The sequence below is a fragment of the Chlorocebus sabaeus genome, chromosome 25 (genome assembly GCF_047675955.1).
Source record: "Chlorocebus sabaeus isolate Y175 chromosome 25, mChlSab1.0.hap1, whole genome shotgun sequence".
Taxonomy (NCBI): domain Eukaryota; kingdom Metazoa; phylum Chordata; class Mammalia; order Primates; family Cercopithecidae; genus Chlorocebus; species Chlorocebus sabaeus.
In genome coordinates, this window is record NC_132928.1 from 26,444,547 (window position 1) to 26,458,484 (window position 13,938).

Below are 13,938 nucleotides of genomic sequence, written 5' to 3' on the forward strand. Positions count from 1 at the left end.
AAAAAAAAAAAAAAAAAAGCTGGCCTAGAAAAACAAGCCAGGGCTTATTTTTCTGGAAGAAAGAAAGAGGTGAGGGCAGTGGGTGAGTTTCTTTAGCAGTCTGGGCTCATCCAAGGAAGAGGGCAAAGAAGATATGACCTAGGCCCTTCTCAAACCCAGGACAGGTTGGTGGCCTGACATGTCGAGGTCTGCACACATCATGGGAAGAAGACGGCAGGCCCAGCTGAGAGCACGAGTCCTACCATCCCTTAAAACCTCCCCCGGTGCAGGGCCCAGTGACGCCAGGCCTGCTCCTCAGCTGCCTCTCACCAGGGTCATGACCCCCATTCGGTCCAGGTCCTGGGCAGCACTGCGGGAGGTGAGCTTAGGTGTGGAGCGGCCGCTGAGTGGTGGGGACGCGCTGGCCAGGGACAGGGCTGTCAGAGAGGTGGGGATGGAACCGCGCTTGCGCAGCTGCTTCAGGTTTAGGGCCTCCATGCTGCCACTGGTCACACGTGTCTCAATCTCCTCCGCCCGGAGCTCCGTGGACTCCTTCTCTTCCTGAATCATCCTGGAAGGGAGGCAAAACCAGACCTCACCATGAGACCCAGCCAGGACCAGGAGGCAGCACGGGCCGATGCCTGCACTCGCCACTGAGGACCACATGCAGTGTACACAAGGCCTGGCAGGCAGGCTTTGTCTGTCCCACTGGAGCTTAGAAATATGTCTCCTTCTTGTTAGCTTGCCTGCTCCCTCTGTTTAACAAAAGCAGCTGCTGGGGAAGGAGGCAGTTTGGTTAGTGGAACATAAACCATCCTGAAAATCAGAATTCTTGACCTACCCCTAACTACAGGGGTGGCCTTGAGTCAGGTATTTTGCTCTCTGTGCCTCAGTTTCCCAACATATGCAATGTCTGAAGTGGTATAAGTCAGCAGTTTCCAAGTGTAGGACTTTTAAATGATGCTGACCCCTGATGGGGTTTTCCCTGTGTCACAGAAAAATGAGAGAAATAATGAAAATGGTGCACGTGTGTGCCTGGGGAGAACTGAGCAACGAGTGCACGTATATACACACGCACACACACACACTCACACACACTCCAGTAAAGATGCCCACTCCCTTTCACAAAGAAGGACTTGCCTTTATTCTGAGTATGTCTTTCTTACTTCAGGAATGTTAAAATGTCCTTTCTTTTGCAAAATGATTGTGATAATAGATAGTCTTTATAATTAATGTTTTACTTTGCAAAATAAAAAGCTGGTGGTCTTATGTTTGTACCTTTCTCTGTGTGTGTGTGTGTGTGTGTGTGTGTGTGTGTTCTTTGTAACTGGTCTGTGCAATACACTGAACCATTGAACTGGATGTCCTGTACAGCTTATAAAGCTCTGATACACTCCAGCTCAGATATTGCCCTGCTGTTTGTCATCAACATTAATAAACTCATTAAAAAGGCACAATACAATAAAGGTTTTCACAACTTTCCCTGTCACTGTTTCCGTCTGATGCCTCATTAGGGACAGGAAGCATGGTGCAGTGGACCAAGTTCAGACTTGAGTTTGAATCCTGGCTGTGTCACTTCTGTGTGACTTTGGGCAAGTCACTTAACCTCTCTGAGTTTCTGTTCCCTTGTCTGTAAAACAGGGATCATGCTGCCTACCTCAGGGACTGTGATAAGATGGACAATGACATTTACAAAGCTCTCACCCTGAGCTGGCCTCAGTAAGCAGGAGCTACACTCTTAGTGGTTATGATCAGCTGCAGAGCTGTAGGAATACAGCATGCATCCTCCTGAGCCCAGCCACATCGCAAGCCCTGAGAGGGGAGGTGAAGCCTGAGAAGTCCACTGAGGCCCTGCTCCTCTCACTCCGGCACTGGGCCAGCGGGCCTGATGACCCACAGAGGGTCCCTGAATTGTGGTATTCTAAGTTGCAGGTGTAAGAGATGAGCAAACCCATATAGGATTTTTCCAACACAAAGGGCCCCCCTGCCCTTCAAGGCACTCCCCAAGCCCTCCAGCCGTGCCCTAACCTGATTTCCTCATTGATGGCATCCAGCTGCTCCTGCAGCATCATGGCCAGGGTCTGGGCATCTGAGTGGCCGCTGGGGGAGACAACGTCCGCAGAGCCCACCAGACCCCCTGGCTCATCCTCATCTGCGTCGGAGATCTCAGGGTCACTGTCAAAGGCAGGGGCAGCTGCCGGGGCCAGCATCCCAGGCAATGGAGAAGTCTCCCAGTCCTTAGCAAAGGAGGAGGGTAAAGGAGTCGTAATAAGACACCCAGATAACTGCAGAGCAGGACCCTCCCTACCTCTACCCAGCAGCACTGGCATCTCCTGGGAGCTTGTTGGAAATGCAGAATCTCAGGCCATACCACCAGACCTACTGATTCAACTTCTGCATTTTAACAAGACCGCTGGGTGGTTTTTTGTTTTTTGTTTTTGTTTGTCTGTTTCTTGAGATGGAGTCTTGCTCTGTCACCCAGGCTGGAGTGCAGTTTCACGATCTCGATCTCGGCTCACTGCAACCTCTGCCTCCCAGGTTCAAGCAATTCTCCTGCCTCAAACTCCTGAGTAGCTGGGATTACAGGCACAAGCCACCATGCTACCATGCCCAGCTAATTTTTTGTGTTTTAGTAGAGATGGGGTTTCACCATGTTGCCCAAGTTGGTCACGAACTCCTGAGCTCAGGCAATCTGCCCACCTTGGCCTCCCAAAGTGCTAGGATTACAGGCGTGAGCCACCACGCCCGGCTGACCCCTGGGTGATTTGTTTGCACATTATATTCTAAGAAATACTGCTCTAACTGTTAAGAAGAGAGTTCAGACACAGACTGCTTTGGTGTGAATCTCAGCTCCACCAAATACTAGTTGTGCAACCACAGGAAAATTGTTTAACCTCTCTGTACCTCAGTTTCTTCATTTGTAAAATGGGGATGGTAAGGTACTTACCTTATAGATAGCTGTGAGGATCAAATGAGGAAAATACATGTAAAGCCCTTAGCACAGTGCCTGGCACAAAGCAAGCACTATATAAAAGCTATCACTTTCCATTCACACAAACTCAAAGGCTGACTACACCCAGGGAGCCAGAAAGGCCAAGCAGGCCTGACTAGACATTCTGCAGAGTTTCAGCTCATCACAGGACAGTCCGGCCAACCCTGAGAGGTAGCAGCTTCTCTGAAATCATCCTACAAACCTATCCAGCGGGCAAAGGCCCAGAAGAGGGGAAGGCAGAGAACTGGGCTGGGAGAGCCAGAAGAGCAGAGAAGGAAGAAAGGGGACCAGGGACAGAAAGGTACTCTAACACCCATCCTCTATGACCCAAGCCTCCTAGCTCCCCCTCAAGGCTCCTGCAGCCTCTCAGCTCCTGGACAGCTGCTATGTTCTTATAAACAGAAAGAGTAAAGAAGTCAGGGGAGAAAGAAAAAGAGGCGCCTTCAGATTGTGACTCCCCCATCAGACTAGGAGTTTCTTAAGAGCAGAATGAATCTTCCCCTGAGACTAGGAGTTCCCTCTTTCTCCATCTGTATCTTCTAATGCCCCAGTGCTCTAAATGATATTTAGAGGACCTGGACTCAGGACAGAACATGACGAATAATCGCACTTTCCCAAAAGATCGAACTCGGCATTTTTATGCCCCATATCTTTCCTCATTCTCCCCTAATCTCCGTAGGCAGACTCAGACAGCATGAACGCACAGCTGCTTCTCGGAAAACTCCAGGTGCCATCCCAAGGGCCAGTTAACCTGTCATCCCTCCCTCATCTCCCCCATGAACCACAGCTTTTGTTCCAGAAAGTTTGCCAATTCCATCTTACCCATGAAGCACCCCCCCCAGTCCCCATGCCCGACCACCAGATACACACGCCTGCACGCCCAGGCACACGCACACACACTTCAGTGGGGCCTCAGGGACTGTTGGCTGCCTGCCAGCCCCCACCTCTTGCCCACCAGGAGGCCAAGGCAAGGGGGGGCACAGCTGTTGCAGCTGACGATGGCCTCAACCCCAGGGCTGCAGCTGTCGTTGACACAGGGGAGGGAAGGGGAAGGATTTGCCCCACACACCAGCCGTCTGCGTAACTGGAGCCAGGCACGCGGCCGAATTGACCCCAAACTCCCTGAGGAGACCCCTCCACCCCCTCACCTTGGCAGACTCTTCCCTCAATGCCGAGTAGCGGCGATGCACGCCTGGGGGTGCGTGTGTGGTTGTGCCCAGGGAGAACCGCACGTCTGCTGCACTGCCCATGTGCGACCTTGAGCGGTGATGGGGGAGAGAAAAGACAAGCGCTGAGGACTGAGAGCCCCAGCTCACACCCAGTGGGCCCAAAGAGTCAAGGGATCTTCAGCTCAGAGAAGAGACGTCTTAGCAGGACACGAAGCTGTCATAAATGCCTGAAGGGCTGCCATGTAAGCAAGAGAGTAGACGTATGCCCTGGTGCTCCAGGGGTCAGAATGAGCCGGGGGAGAAAGTTCCAGAAAGTGGTTTTCCATCTGGCATAAGAAAGATCTTCTAATGGCAAGGGTTGGCTTATGATGTAACTGGTGGCTTTTAAAAAGTTGGGCTCCCCATCAAAGAGGTATTCGAGCAGAGGCTCTCAGGCCATCTGAAACGCATGGCACAGGAGGGCTCCAGGCACTGGGAGAGGTTGGAAGGGATGATGTCTACAGGTCCTTTTTACTCTGAGGGTGTTTGGTTTTTGGTCTTCTATCCAGCACTTTTCCTTGGGTCTCCCCATAATCTGGACCGAGTCCCTGGTTAAAATTCAAGCCAGGCATACCCTTATGCCTAGGAAGCTTTAGGAGGCCCTGACACTGTCAGAAACACAAGCTAGAGAAAATACTTTGACTGCCCCAAGAGTCTATTCCAACCCTGAGATTTCAGAACCCAAGCAACAATCCCCTGAAATATCTGAAAGCCTCCCCAGTGATACTTCTTCCCTGTGCCTTTCTACTTGGAACCCTTGAGGGAGTCCAGAATGAAGGGACACATTGTCTATACAGACTATATGAGGTCGCTGGATGGCGAGGGAAGTTCCTGCATATTCCCCTTTTCTCGCTGCAACTCAGCCCCAATTCCATGATGTATCCAATGATTCTATAGTCGAAACCAAGCATTCCCAACCATTAAAAAAAAAGCCAAGCAGTGGCAAATGGCTTGGTGTACTGTTGGCCATATTTTACTAATTGAGGGGTTGTCTCTTCTGGTCAGGATGGGAGAAGTAGGAGAAATCCCAACTACTGTTACCTGTCTCCATCCTCTGCTTCTCTTCATACCCATATACAATAATTCCTGGTGAACATGGAGATGGTACTTAAAGTCTCTCCCACCCCAGACACCCGCGGGCTTCTCTTCTTCAAGCTCAACATCCCCTTCTCTATTTCAAGCACTGCCCCTCCACACACATCCATATGCATATTTCCATTAACCTTTCTTCACAGTAGTTCATCCCATTTCCCTGATAGAGCAAGCACATGATCTAAGGGAACAGCAAGGGTTCTGATCTAAGAGACTTTGGTTTGGAGAGAAAACAGCCAAGAGCCATGAACCTTGAGTGGCACCATCCACTTCAGTCTCCTCTGTCTTCACCCCACCTCTCTGGCCTGGGTACTGAGGACAGGCTCGAGGTCTGAGTTCAATACCCATTGCTCCACAAAATGTGGGGGAAAATCCAGAGGTTCCCTAAACATGGGCCTAATTCAAGCATTAGGAGGTAAGCTCCATCTCTTACAATGGTTTCAAGAAAAGGGATGCCAAGACCGTAGGATCACCATGGCATCTCAACTTCCAGTAAGGAAGTTTCCGATGCTTCATTCCAATCTCTCCTGCTGCCTTTCTGCCTGCTGCCTGAACTTGGGTGGTCCTTGACTCTCAAGAGAACTGGAATGAGTGGCTCTCCCTACCAGTGGGCCTTGTGGGACAGGGCTAAGCAAGGGATGTGCAGGCCTCTCTCACGGGTGTGCCCTCTGTCAAGGAAGCAGAAACCATGGCCTATGTCCTACCACAGCGGGGACAGAGCACTGACTGTCTGACGACTCGCCTCTCAGCAGCCCTCAGAGGACAGGTGTTCCCTCCCAAACTGCCCAAGTAAGCTGGGTGACTTTGACCAAGTTCTCTGAGCCTCAGTGTCCCACCCTGAACAGGAGGAGGACCCTGAGGTCCTGGGCAGTCTTTTGTTGGAAGGAAGTCTCCTTCCGCAGGGTCCGTCAGGACCCCGTCCGGGCATGCCCAGCCTCCGGCGCTGCAGTACCTGGAGTGCACGCCATCCACAAACGGCCCCCCTCGGCCCTTCAGCTGGTCCACCTCTTGGCGCAGCTTCTCAATCTCTTCAGACAGGCGGCCCTGTGCCAGCAGACCCGGGGTGGGGGTGGGGGCCAGGGAGGGGCAGAGAGGGAGGGCGGAAGTCAGAGAGGGACAAAGAGGACAGCAGAGTTGGGGAGATGCTGAAGAATGTATTGCAAAGTCCAAAGCCAGGGGCCCCAAGCCAGGCCCACAGACAACACCAAAAGAGAAGAGGTCCAACCGGAGAGTGAGTGGAAGGATGGGCAGGGCCAGGAGGGGGTCTGTCTGGGGAGGGCTCTGCTAGCCTAGGCCTCCTGACGCCCCACTACTCCGCAAACACACAGCAGATGAGGCTGGGCAGCAAGGGGGCCCCAGCGCCCTCTCAGACCTCACAGACACTGCCAAGGCCAGGACGGAGGCAAATCCTCCCAGAATCACCAGGCTCTGGCTGCACCAGGGTTTGAAGCTCCCTCCAAATCCTGGGGTGGAGCCCCTCACTGGGCCCTGCCTCTCTGCTGTCCACCTCTGCCCTACGCTTCTGGCCTCAGTTTCTTCTTTACCTGTGGGCAGTGATGCACCTACTATGACGGGCTCTAATAAGAAATCATGGAATAACGTATGTAGTGCACTAACATATGCACTAACACTGCTGGGTATCAGAGCAGCAGCGTTAAAAGCAGGGTGTCCTTTCCTCCCTGCAACCCGGCCCTCCCAGGCTGGGCAGGGCTGGCCTCAGCCGGGTACCTTGTGGTGGTGCTGCTCCTCAATCTGCCGCTGGGAGCTCTCCAACTCCTGGATCAACGTGTTCTGGGGGAGAGCAGCCGTGAGCCAGGCCCCTGCCTTCCTCTCCCAATCCAGACCTGAGCCTCCGGGTGTGCAGTCTCAGCCCCTCCTCTCCAGGCTGGCTACCCACCCCAGTGAGATCCCGCCTGCGCCCATCGCAGTCCCGCCTCCCCCCCCCACCCCCCCACCCCCCCCCTCCGACCCCGCCACACCCAGCACTAACCTCTCACGTCCCAACCCCGCCCCTCCAGGCACCTTCTCCTCCAGGGCTGCCATGCGCTCCTTCAGGTGGAGCTGTAGACGCTCGTTGGACTCGCTGAGCAGCCGGTCCACTGTGTCCGACAGCCGCTTGTTGTGGTCCTCGTTCATCTTTTCCCGCTGGCGCACCTGCACAGCCACCTGCCTCGCACCAGGCCACCCTCCCAGGGAGGACCACCCTCTCCCGCTGGGGTTCGACTCCCTCCCCTGTCCTCTTCTCATCCTCTGGCAGCCCCTCTCTCCACTCTCCTGACCACCTCCCCCTCACCTGCCAGCCTCCTCCCACTCTCTCTGACTGTGTCCCTGGCCAAGCCCTTCCTCCATGTCCCTTCCACAGACTGCCCTGGGAGCCTGTCCTGGGGGAAGGAGGGGACCTGAGGGCCCAGCTGGGTGCCCTCACCCGTGCCAGCTCCTGGTTCTTCTCCTCCAGCTGTCCCTCCAGCTGCCGCAGGTGCTCCTCAATGTTGCCATGCCGTTCTTCAGCCTAGGGGCAGGGATGGGTCGGTGCAGCCCGCAGATCTCTGTTCCTCCTGCTCAGGCCCCATATTCCCTGCACCCTGGTGCCAGGGTGGCCCTGGGGATCATGGCCCCCGGTATCAATGAAGTTCAGCCTCCACTTATCAACTTGGAGCAGGACCACCATTCCCATTGCCTTTCTTCCCAGGTACTTCAATACCTGCCAGGTCTCCCCTGCCTCCTCCTCGCTCAGGCCTAGCCCTAAAAGATCCTGGAGCTAGCAGTTCAAGAGACTGTAAATAATCCCCATGCTTCCAGAAAAAGCTCCACTTGAAAGCATGAGCTACCATAAACCTCTATGCCTCCAGATGGATAGAACCACAATGAAGAGCATGGACTCGTGCCACACTGCCTGGGTTCAAATCCTGGCTCCCTCTCACCATCTGTGTGACCTTGGGCAAGTTACCAAACCTCTATGTGCCTTCGTTTCCACAACTGTAAAATGTAGGTAATAATAGCACCCAAGCCCACTGGACCATCACAAAGACTAAATGAAATAATCCAAGGCGAACACTGAGAACATAGTAAGCACTCAACAAATATTAGCCTCGCATGGTTACAGCTCTGCTGTTAAACCAGCCCAGGTGTAGTAATCTCCCTTTCCAGTTATGGGTGTCCAGAGATGGAGACCCTACTGTCTCTGCTGACAAGATATTCTAGAGAGCCACATCTCTTATAGTCAGGAAATCCTTCTTTAAACTCCTCCTGCGATGACTCACTTGACTGTATTAATCATTTCAGCCCAGGCCTTCATGTCAGCTTTGGGAGATACTAAAGCTGACTGCTAAGCAGCCCACACATAACATCCTCTGCTGTGATTTCAACCCAATCCTTCATTCCTCGAAGCTGGAAAGACCTCCGAGACCATCCCATCTAACTCCACCATAGTGATATGGACACCGAGGCCCAGTTAAGGGAGGGGATGACTTTTCCCAGGTCGCAGAGACAGTCAGTGGCAGAAGCAGTCTTGGTCCTGGGTCTGCTGGGACACAGCCAGGCTGCGGGTTCCGTCCTCGAAGCAGCTGAGCTGCACACTGGCTGGCCAGCCTCTCCCTTCTGAGCACTGTGTCTGGTGCTTCCTAAACACCGGTTTCCTTCTCGCCACAGGTTCGAAGATCCCATATGAGACTAACCAGCTGAAAACACTCCTAAATTATGTTGATTAACCCCTGCATGTCTACAACCATGCATTTACCTGGCTCTTCCGGAACCTATTATGTTTTCAGTCAGCACACCTCTCAGGAATTACTACTTCATAAAGTATCCATTAAATAAAATTATATTCTCTTTTCTTCATCCTAAAACTGCAGGCTTCAACCAACCAGGAGCAGTCCCTAGATCTAGAAGCTTCAATTTGGCAATGAAAGATGTACTCAACCTAACTCTCACCCCTTTCTCCTTCAGGGATATATATACCATATCTCTTCTAGGGTTTCATCCTTCCAGAGATGAAATTCCTAATCTTTCTACTCCAGCCCCAAGTGAAAGAGTGTATGCACCACAACGGTGTGGAGGATTTAAAAAAAAAAAACACTTTGCATCAACATAGTTTCTTCTCCTTCAAGTACTTTTATACCCCTTCTTATGAGACTGTCACATCCCTGCAAGGTGATGAGGACAGGGATTACTCTTCCAACTGACAAGCACAAGGCAGTGTGCTCCCTGGAATCACACAGCGGGAAGCAGTTTTCTGGCTCCTGGCCCAGTGCGCCTCCTGCACACTCCCTTCCCTGCCTGGCTCCCTGAGAGCTCAGAACATGGAGGACAGAGGCAGATCCCAGGCCCCTGGCCCACTTGCCTTGGTGAGGGCTGCAATTCTCTGGGCCAGCTCAGCCTCCACCTCTGGCAGCGTCTCTGCCTTGCGCATCGTCTGCTGCAGCTTCTGCTCTGCCACCTCCAGCAGCTCCTGCAGGTGTCGGGCCTTCTCCTCACACTAGCAATGTGGGGGCGGTGAAGTGATTCGAAAGGGAGCTCTGAAGCCCCCACCCCCACCCCAGCCTCAGCAGAGAGCAGAGGACAGGTCAGAAGCAGCAAGGGACAATCTTGGTTGTTGGCTGCCCGAGATGCCTGACTTCCCCTTTCAAAGGGTGACCTGCGGGACCCCAGGGGCTCCTCAGCCACCACCAGTAGGCTCACGAGGACACCTCCAGGGCTAAGTACAATGCCTATGCCCACCACAGCCCGAGGAGGTACCTGGCGGTGCAGGGACTCCTTGTTGGCCAACTCATTCTCCAGCTTGTCATTGAGGTCATGGATGGATGTTGCCTCACGCTGAGCAGCCAGGTAGCGCTTCTCCAGTGTAGTAATCCGCTCTTCCATGTCCTCCTTCTGGGCCAGAGCCTGGGAGAAGAGGGGAAGAGAGGGACGGTCACCAGCCTTTCCCTGCCCCTGTCCACGCCTCCCCACCCATACCTGGCTGACTGGAACCCATTAAGGGGCATGAGCTACACTCCCCTGTCAGTTTCTGGCCTTGGCCCACCCTTTCCATGACTGCCCCCAACAATGGAGCAAGGCAAGTAGGCAGGAGTTCAGTCTCACGCCCCAGAGCTCTTGCCTGGCTCTCCCTCCATACCCTCCACAATGAGGTCATGGAGCAGGCTTGCGCCCTCACACACCTCCCGGAGGTCCCGCTGATGCTTGCTGCTCAGCTCCTCCGACTTGATGAGGTCCCGGCGGGCTGTGCCCAGGTCCTCCTCGAGTTCAGTCACGGTTGCTGTCAGGGTGACCAGTCGCTCCCGGGCCTGGCTCAACTCAAAGTTCTGCTTCTCCAGGAGCTCCTGCAGCTCCTCCACCCGGCCCGCATCCTCCTCCAGGGACAGGAACAGAGAGCTCTGTGAGTCACAGGAGCATCCCACCCACCCCACTCCCCTATCCCAGGGGATGGGAGGAGGAACAGCACACCCAGAGCAGGTCACAGCTCTGCCCCCAACATCACAGCACTCCTCTGGCTACAACTGCCTCCCTCTGGGCCCCAGGAGGTCACTCCTGACAATGACCAAACACCTTGCTATCCTGTGTCTCTCGTGAAACACAAGTTTCTAGTTTTATCTGTTATGCCAGCCTCTTGTAACCCAGAAAGGGGCATGACTGGGGAAACAAAGGCTCAGAGAGAGAAGGAATCTTGCCTGATGCTGCCACACAAGTCAGATGTCACACAAAAATACTAACACAAGTCACACAAATCTACTAACAACTCAAGTAGATTCAAGCATACAATGTGCCCAGCATGTGTTGGGCACTAAAATAAAAATCTACAGATTTCATTGCAAATGGGGTAGGGAGAAGAAGAAAGGAGAAGAGGAAATATTGGAGAAAGCCCCAAATTTAATTCAAGCAATTGGTCTACTAAACTAAGGCAGGGCCGGGCCTCCAACCTCCCACCTTGGGGAACACACGATCCCGGCTACACAGTTCCCCATGACCTACCTTCCACAGGCGTTTCGGCCCCAGCTCCACAGTCCCCTCCTCTTCTGCTGCTCCATCCAGCACCCCTGCCGCCTGCTGCAGGGCAGACACCTGTAGGCCACAGGTGCCAGGGCAATGAGTCAAAGAGAAGAGAACCTCCCATACATTCCAGACCCTTCCAAAGCCCCTAATTTAGTTAAAAAGTTTCTCCTATAAACAGGTGCTGAGCCTAGCCTTGCCTAGCAGCTTCCAGCCATGGCAGGGAGAAATCCGATGAGAAACAGAATAAGGCACAGGGGTGAACCAGCCTGGATTTCCAGGAGCTGCAGAGAGTGAGCAGGCAGCTTACCTGCTGGTGGGCACCTGCCAGCTGCTCCTCCAAGGTGGTGACTCGCTCCAGTGCTGCCCGGAGCCGCTCTCGCACCTGCTCGAGGTAAGGGGAGATGGAGGAAGAAAGGGGGACCCCACTTGAGTCAGGCTGGAAGAGCCTGGGCTTGGTCTACCATCACCAAGCACAAGGGCAGTGAAGGGCTTACTAAGAAGCACATTTGCAGGAGGGAGCCTAAAAGGAGGACCTTGAAGTTAAGACAATGTTTGGAGGGAGCCAGTGTTCCCTAAACACCGGATGCGGAAATCTCAGAGAAGGGATACATGGGAGGCTCCAGGGCAGCCTGGCTGGATGTGGGGGCTGGCAGGCAGGTGGGTACCTTCTCATCCAGGGCCTTGTGGTGCTCAAACAGTGACTTGAGGGCCTTCAGCACCTCCACCTCACTGGAGACCCCCGAAGGTGACTGGGCCTGGCGCTTCACCACAGTCATCCGCAGTGACCGTTCATGGCGGGACACCAGGCACTCCAGATGTTCCAGAAGCAGCTGGCAGGGAGCAAGGGAGGGTGAGAGGGAGAGCTGTAAGCATGTGCCCCAGGGGCTACAAGCAGGGTCCACATGGTCCTCAAGCAGACATGAATACAGCCATCCCACTGTGAAAACACTGAAATACTTCCAAATGGGCACAGAGCTGCTGCTCCAGCTGATACTACCCAAGCTGGCTGCCCCGGCCTCTCCCCAGCACCCTCAGCTTTCTGCGAACCAGCAACTACAGGTGAAGAGCCCAGCACGGGTGGTTAAATGATGTAACTCTCACCCCAGGATGGGAGACAGGAGGAGGGAAGGATGGGGCTTGAGCTAGGACTGTGCCTGGCCCCACTCTTGCCTGCTCTCTTGGTCGAGGTGTTCACAACACACCCCCATACATGCACACACAGACACACACACACACACACACAAGGTCATCCCCACTTACCCGTGTGTTATTCCGTTCTGCTTTCAACTCTGATATCTCTTCCTCCCGCTCTAGAAGCTGTTCCCGACACACGCTCAGCTCCCGGGTTAAGGTGGCAAATTCCTGAAAACCCCCAAGGCCCCTCAGTGCTTGGGGATTCACCCCCAAAGCAGTGTCCTGCACGCACAAGTCAACGATGGGATCCTCTCACCCATCCCTTACTTCCACTACCTCCCCCACAAAATCCCAATCCATCCACACTGCAGGTCAGTAAACCTGTAGCTAGCATGTCCTTCTCCAGAGGGGTCCACATCTCTGGGTCCTCCATGCATTCCATGTGTTAGAATCCAAGGGAACAGAGTTGTACACAAGAGTGAGAAAGTCACTGAGTCTGCTCTGCAGACCCTTCCCCATCCAGCTACCAATATGACCAGATCACATCCTCCCTCCCACTTGGCATTTCCATTTCTCCAGGAATTCAATGATATTTTCTTTTAGAAACTGATGGAGGGGAGTTTCGCTTCTGGTTTGGTGGAGTAAAGTCCAAACAGAAACTGATGGATATGAAAGAGGGAAGAGAAGGCCCAGCACAGTGGCTCATACCTGTAATCCCAACACTTTGGGAGGCTGAGCCAGGCAGATCACCTGAGGTCATGAGTTCGAGACCAGCCTGGCCAACATGGTGAAACCCTGTCTTAGCTAAACATACAAAAATTGGCCAGGCGTGGTGGCGCACACCTGTAATCCCAGCTACTCCAGAGGCTGAGGCAGGAGAATCGCTTGAACCCAGGAAGCGGAGGTTGCAGTGAGCACCACTGCACTCCAGCCTGGGCAACAGGGTGAGCCTCCAACTCAAATAAATAAATAAATAAATAAATAAGAGGGAAGAGAAAGAGGTTTTGAAGATAATGTCTGCATGAGTGACCCAGGGAGCTCTTCTAGTCCTATCCCAGGGTTTTGCAAACTGCAAGTAGTGGGTGAAATAAGCAGATCAAAGGACCTACCTATATAGGAGCAAGAGAGCATGCAGACCTGCCCAGTCAGGCTTTCTAGGAGCCCTGCTCAACCAAGCAAGGGCTGTGTCCCAGCTCCCAATGCCAAGGCACTTGCCCTGGCTTTACCAAATATCTATGTACCAAATATCACTTCTAGAGGGATCCATTTCCACACTGTCAGCCCACCCTCCCACATCAGGACAAGCATACTGGGATGACAGACTGCTCCCACATTCCAGGCTCATCATATCCTGTTTAGCTAAACATCACCTCCTTGCAGGGAGGTTTTCAAATGAGTGGCCCAAACTCTGTGGATGTCCGAGGTCAAAGAGCAATGCAACAGACCTCACCCCTATCCTAACCTGAAGCCTCCCTCATGCACCAAGCATTCATGACCAAAGGAAGAACTCCCAATCCCCTCTCATCACTCCAGAGAGGGCAAAAG

At 53.4% G+C, this 13,938-nt stretch overlaps 1 protein-coding gene across 8 annotated transcripts in view; it reads right to left on the minus strand.

Annotated features, from left to right (window-relative positions):
- PPFIA4 (PTPRF interacting protein alpha 4) overlaps nt 1-13,938 on the minus strand; it is a 53,962-nt gene that overhangs the window by 21,487 nt on the left and 18,537 nt on the right. For 5 of the 8 annotated variants that reach the window (XR_496481.3, XR_496480.3, XR_496479.3 and 2 more), the window contains exons 3-16: nt 12,520-12,621; nt 11,925-12,089; nt 11,567-11,641; nt 11,239-11,328; nt 10,428-10,619; nt 10,006-10,152; nt 9,611-9,745; nt 7,697-7,780; nt 7,294-7,425; nt 7,000-7,062; nt 6,224-6,315; nt 4,120-4,228; nt 2,008-2,216; nt 310-550 (exon numbers count right to left, since the gene is read on the minus strand). Coding sequence is in view for 4 of the 8 variants with exons in the window: in XM_007988897.3 (XP_007987088.3) it covers nt 310-550; nt 2,008-2,216; nt 4,120-4,228; nt 6,224-6,315; nt 7,000-7,062; nt 7,294-7,425; nt 7,697-7,780; nt 9,611-9,745; nt 10,006-10,152; nt 10,428-10,619; nt 11,239-11,328; nt 11,567-11,641; nt 11,925-12,089; nt 12,520-12,621 (1,836 nt within the window). In the remaining 4 variants the exon portion in view is untranslated. The remainder of the gene's footprint in view (nt 1-309; nt 551-2,007; nt 2,217-4,119; nt 4,229-6,223; nt 6,316-6,999; nt 7,063-7,293; nt 7,426-7,696; nt 7,781-9,610; nt 9,746-10,005; nt 10,153-10,427; nt 10,620-11,238; nt 11,329-11,566; nt 11,642-11,924; nt 12,090-12,519; nt 12,622-13,938) is intronic. The other 3 variants (XR_496482.3, XM_073011630.1, XM_073011629.1) reach the window with 1 other exon arrangement.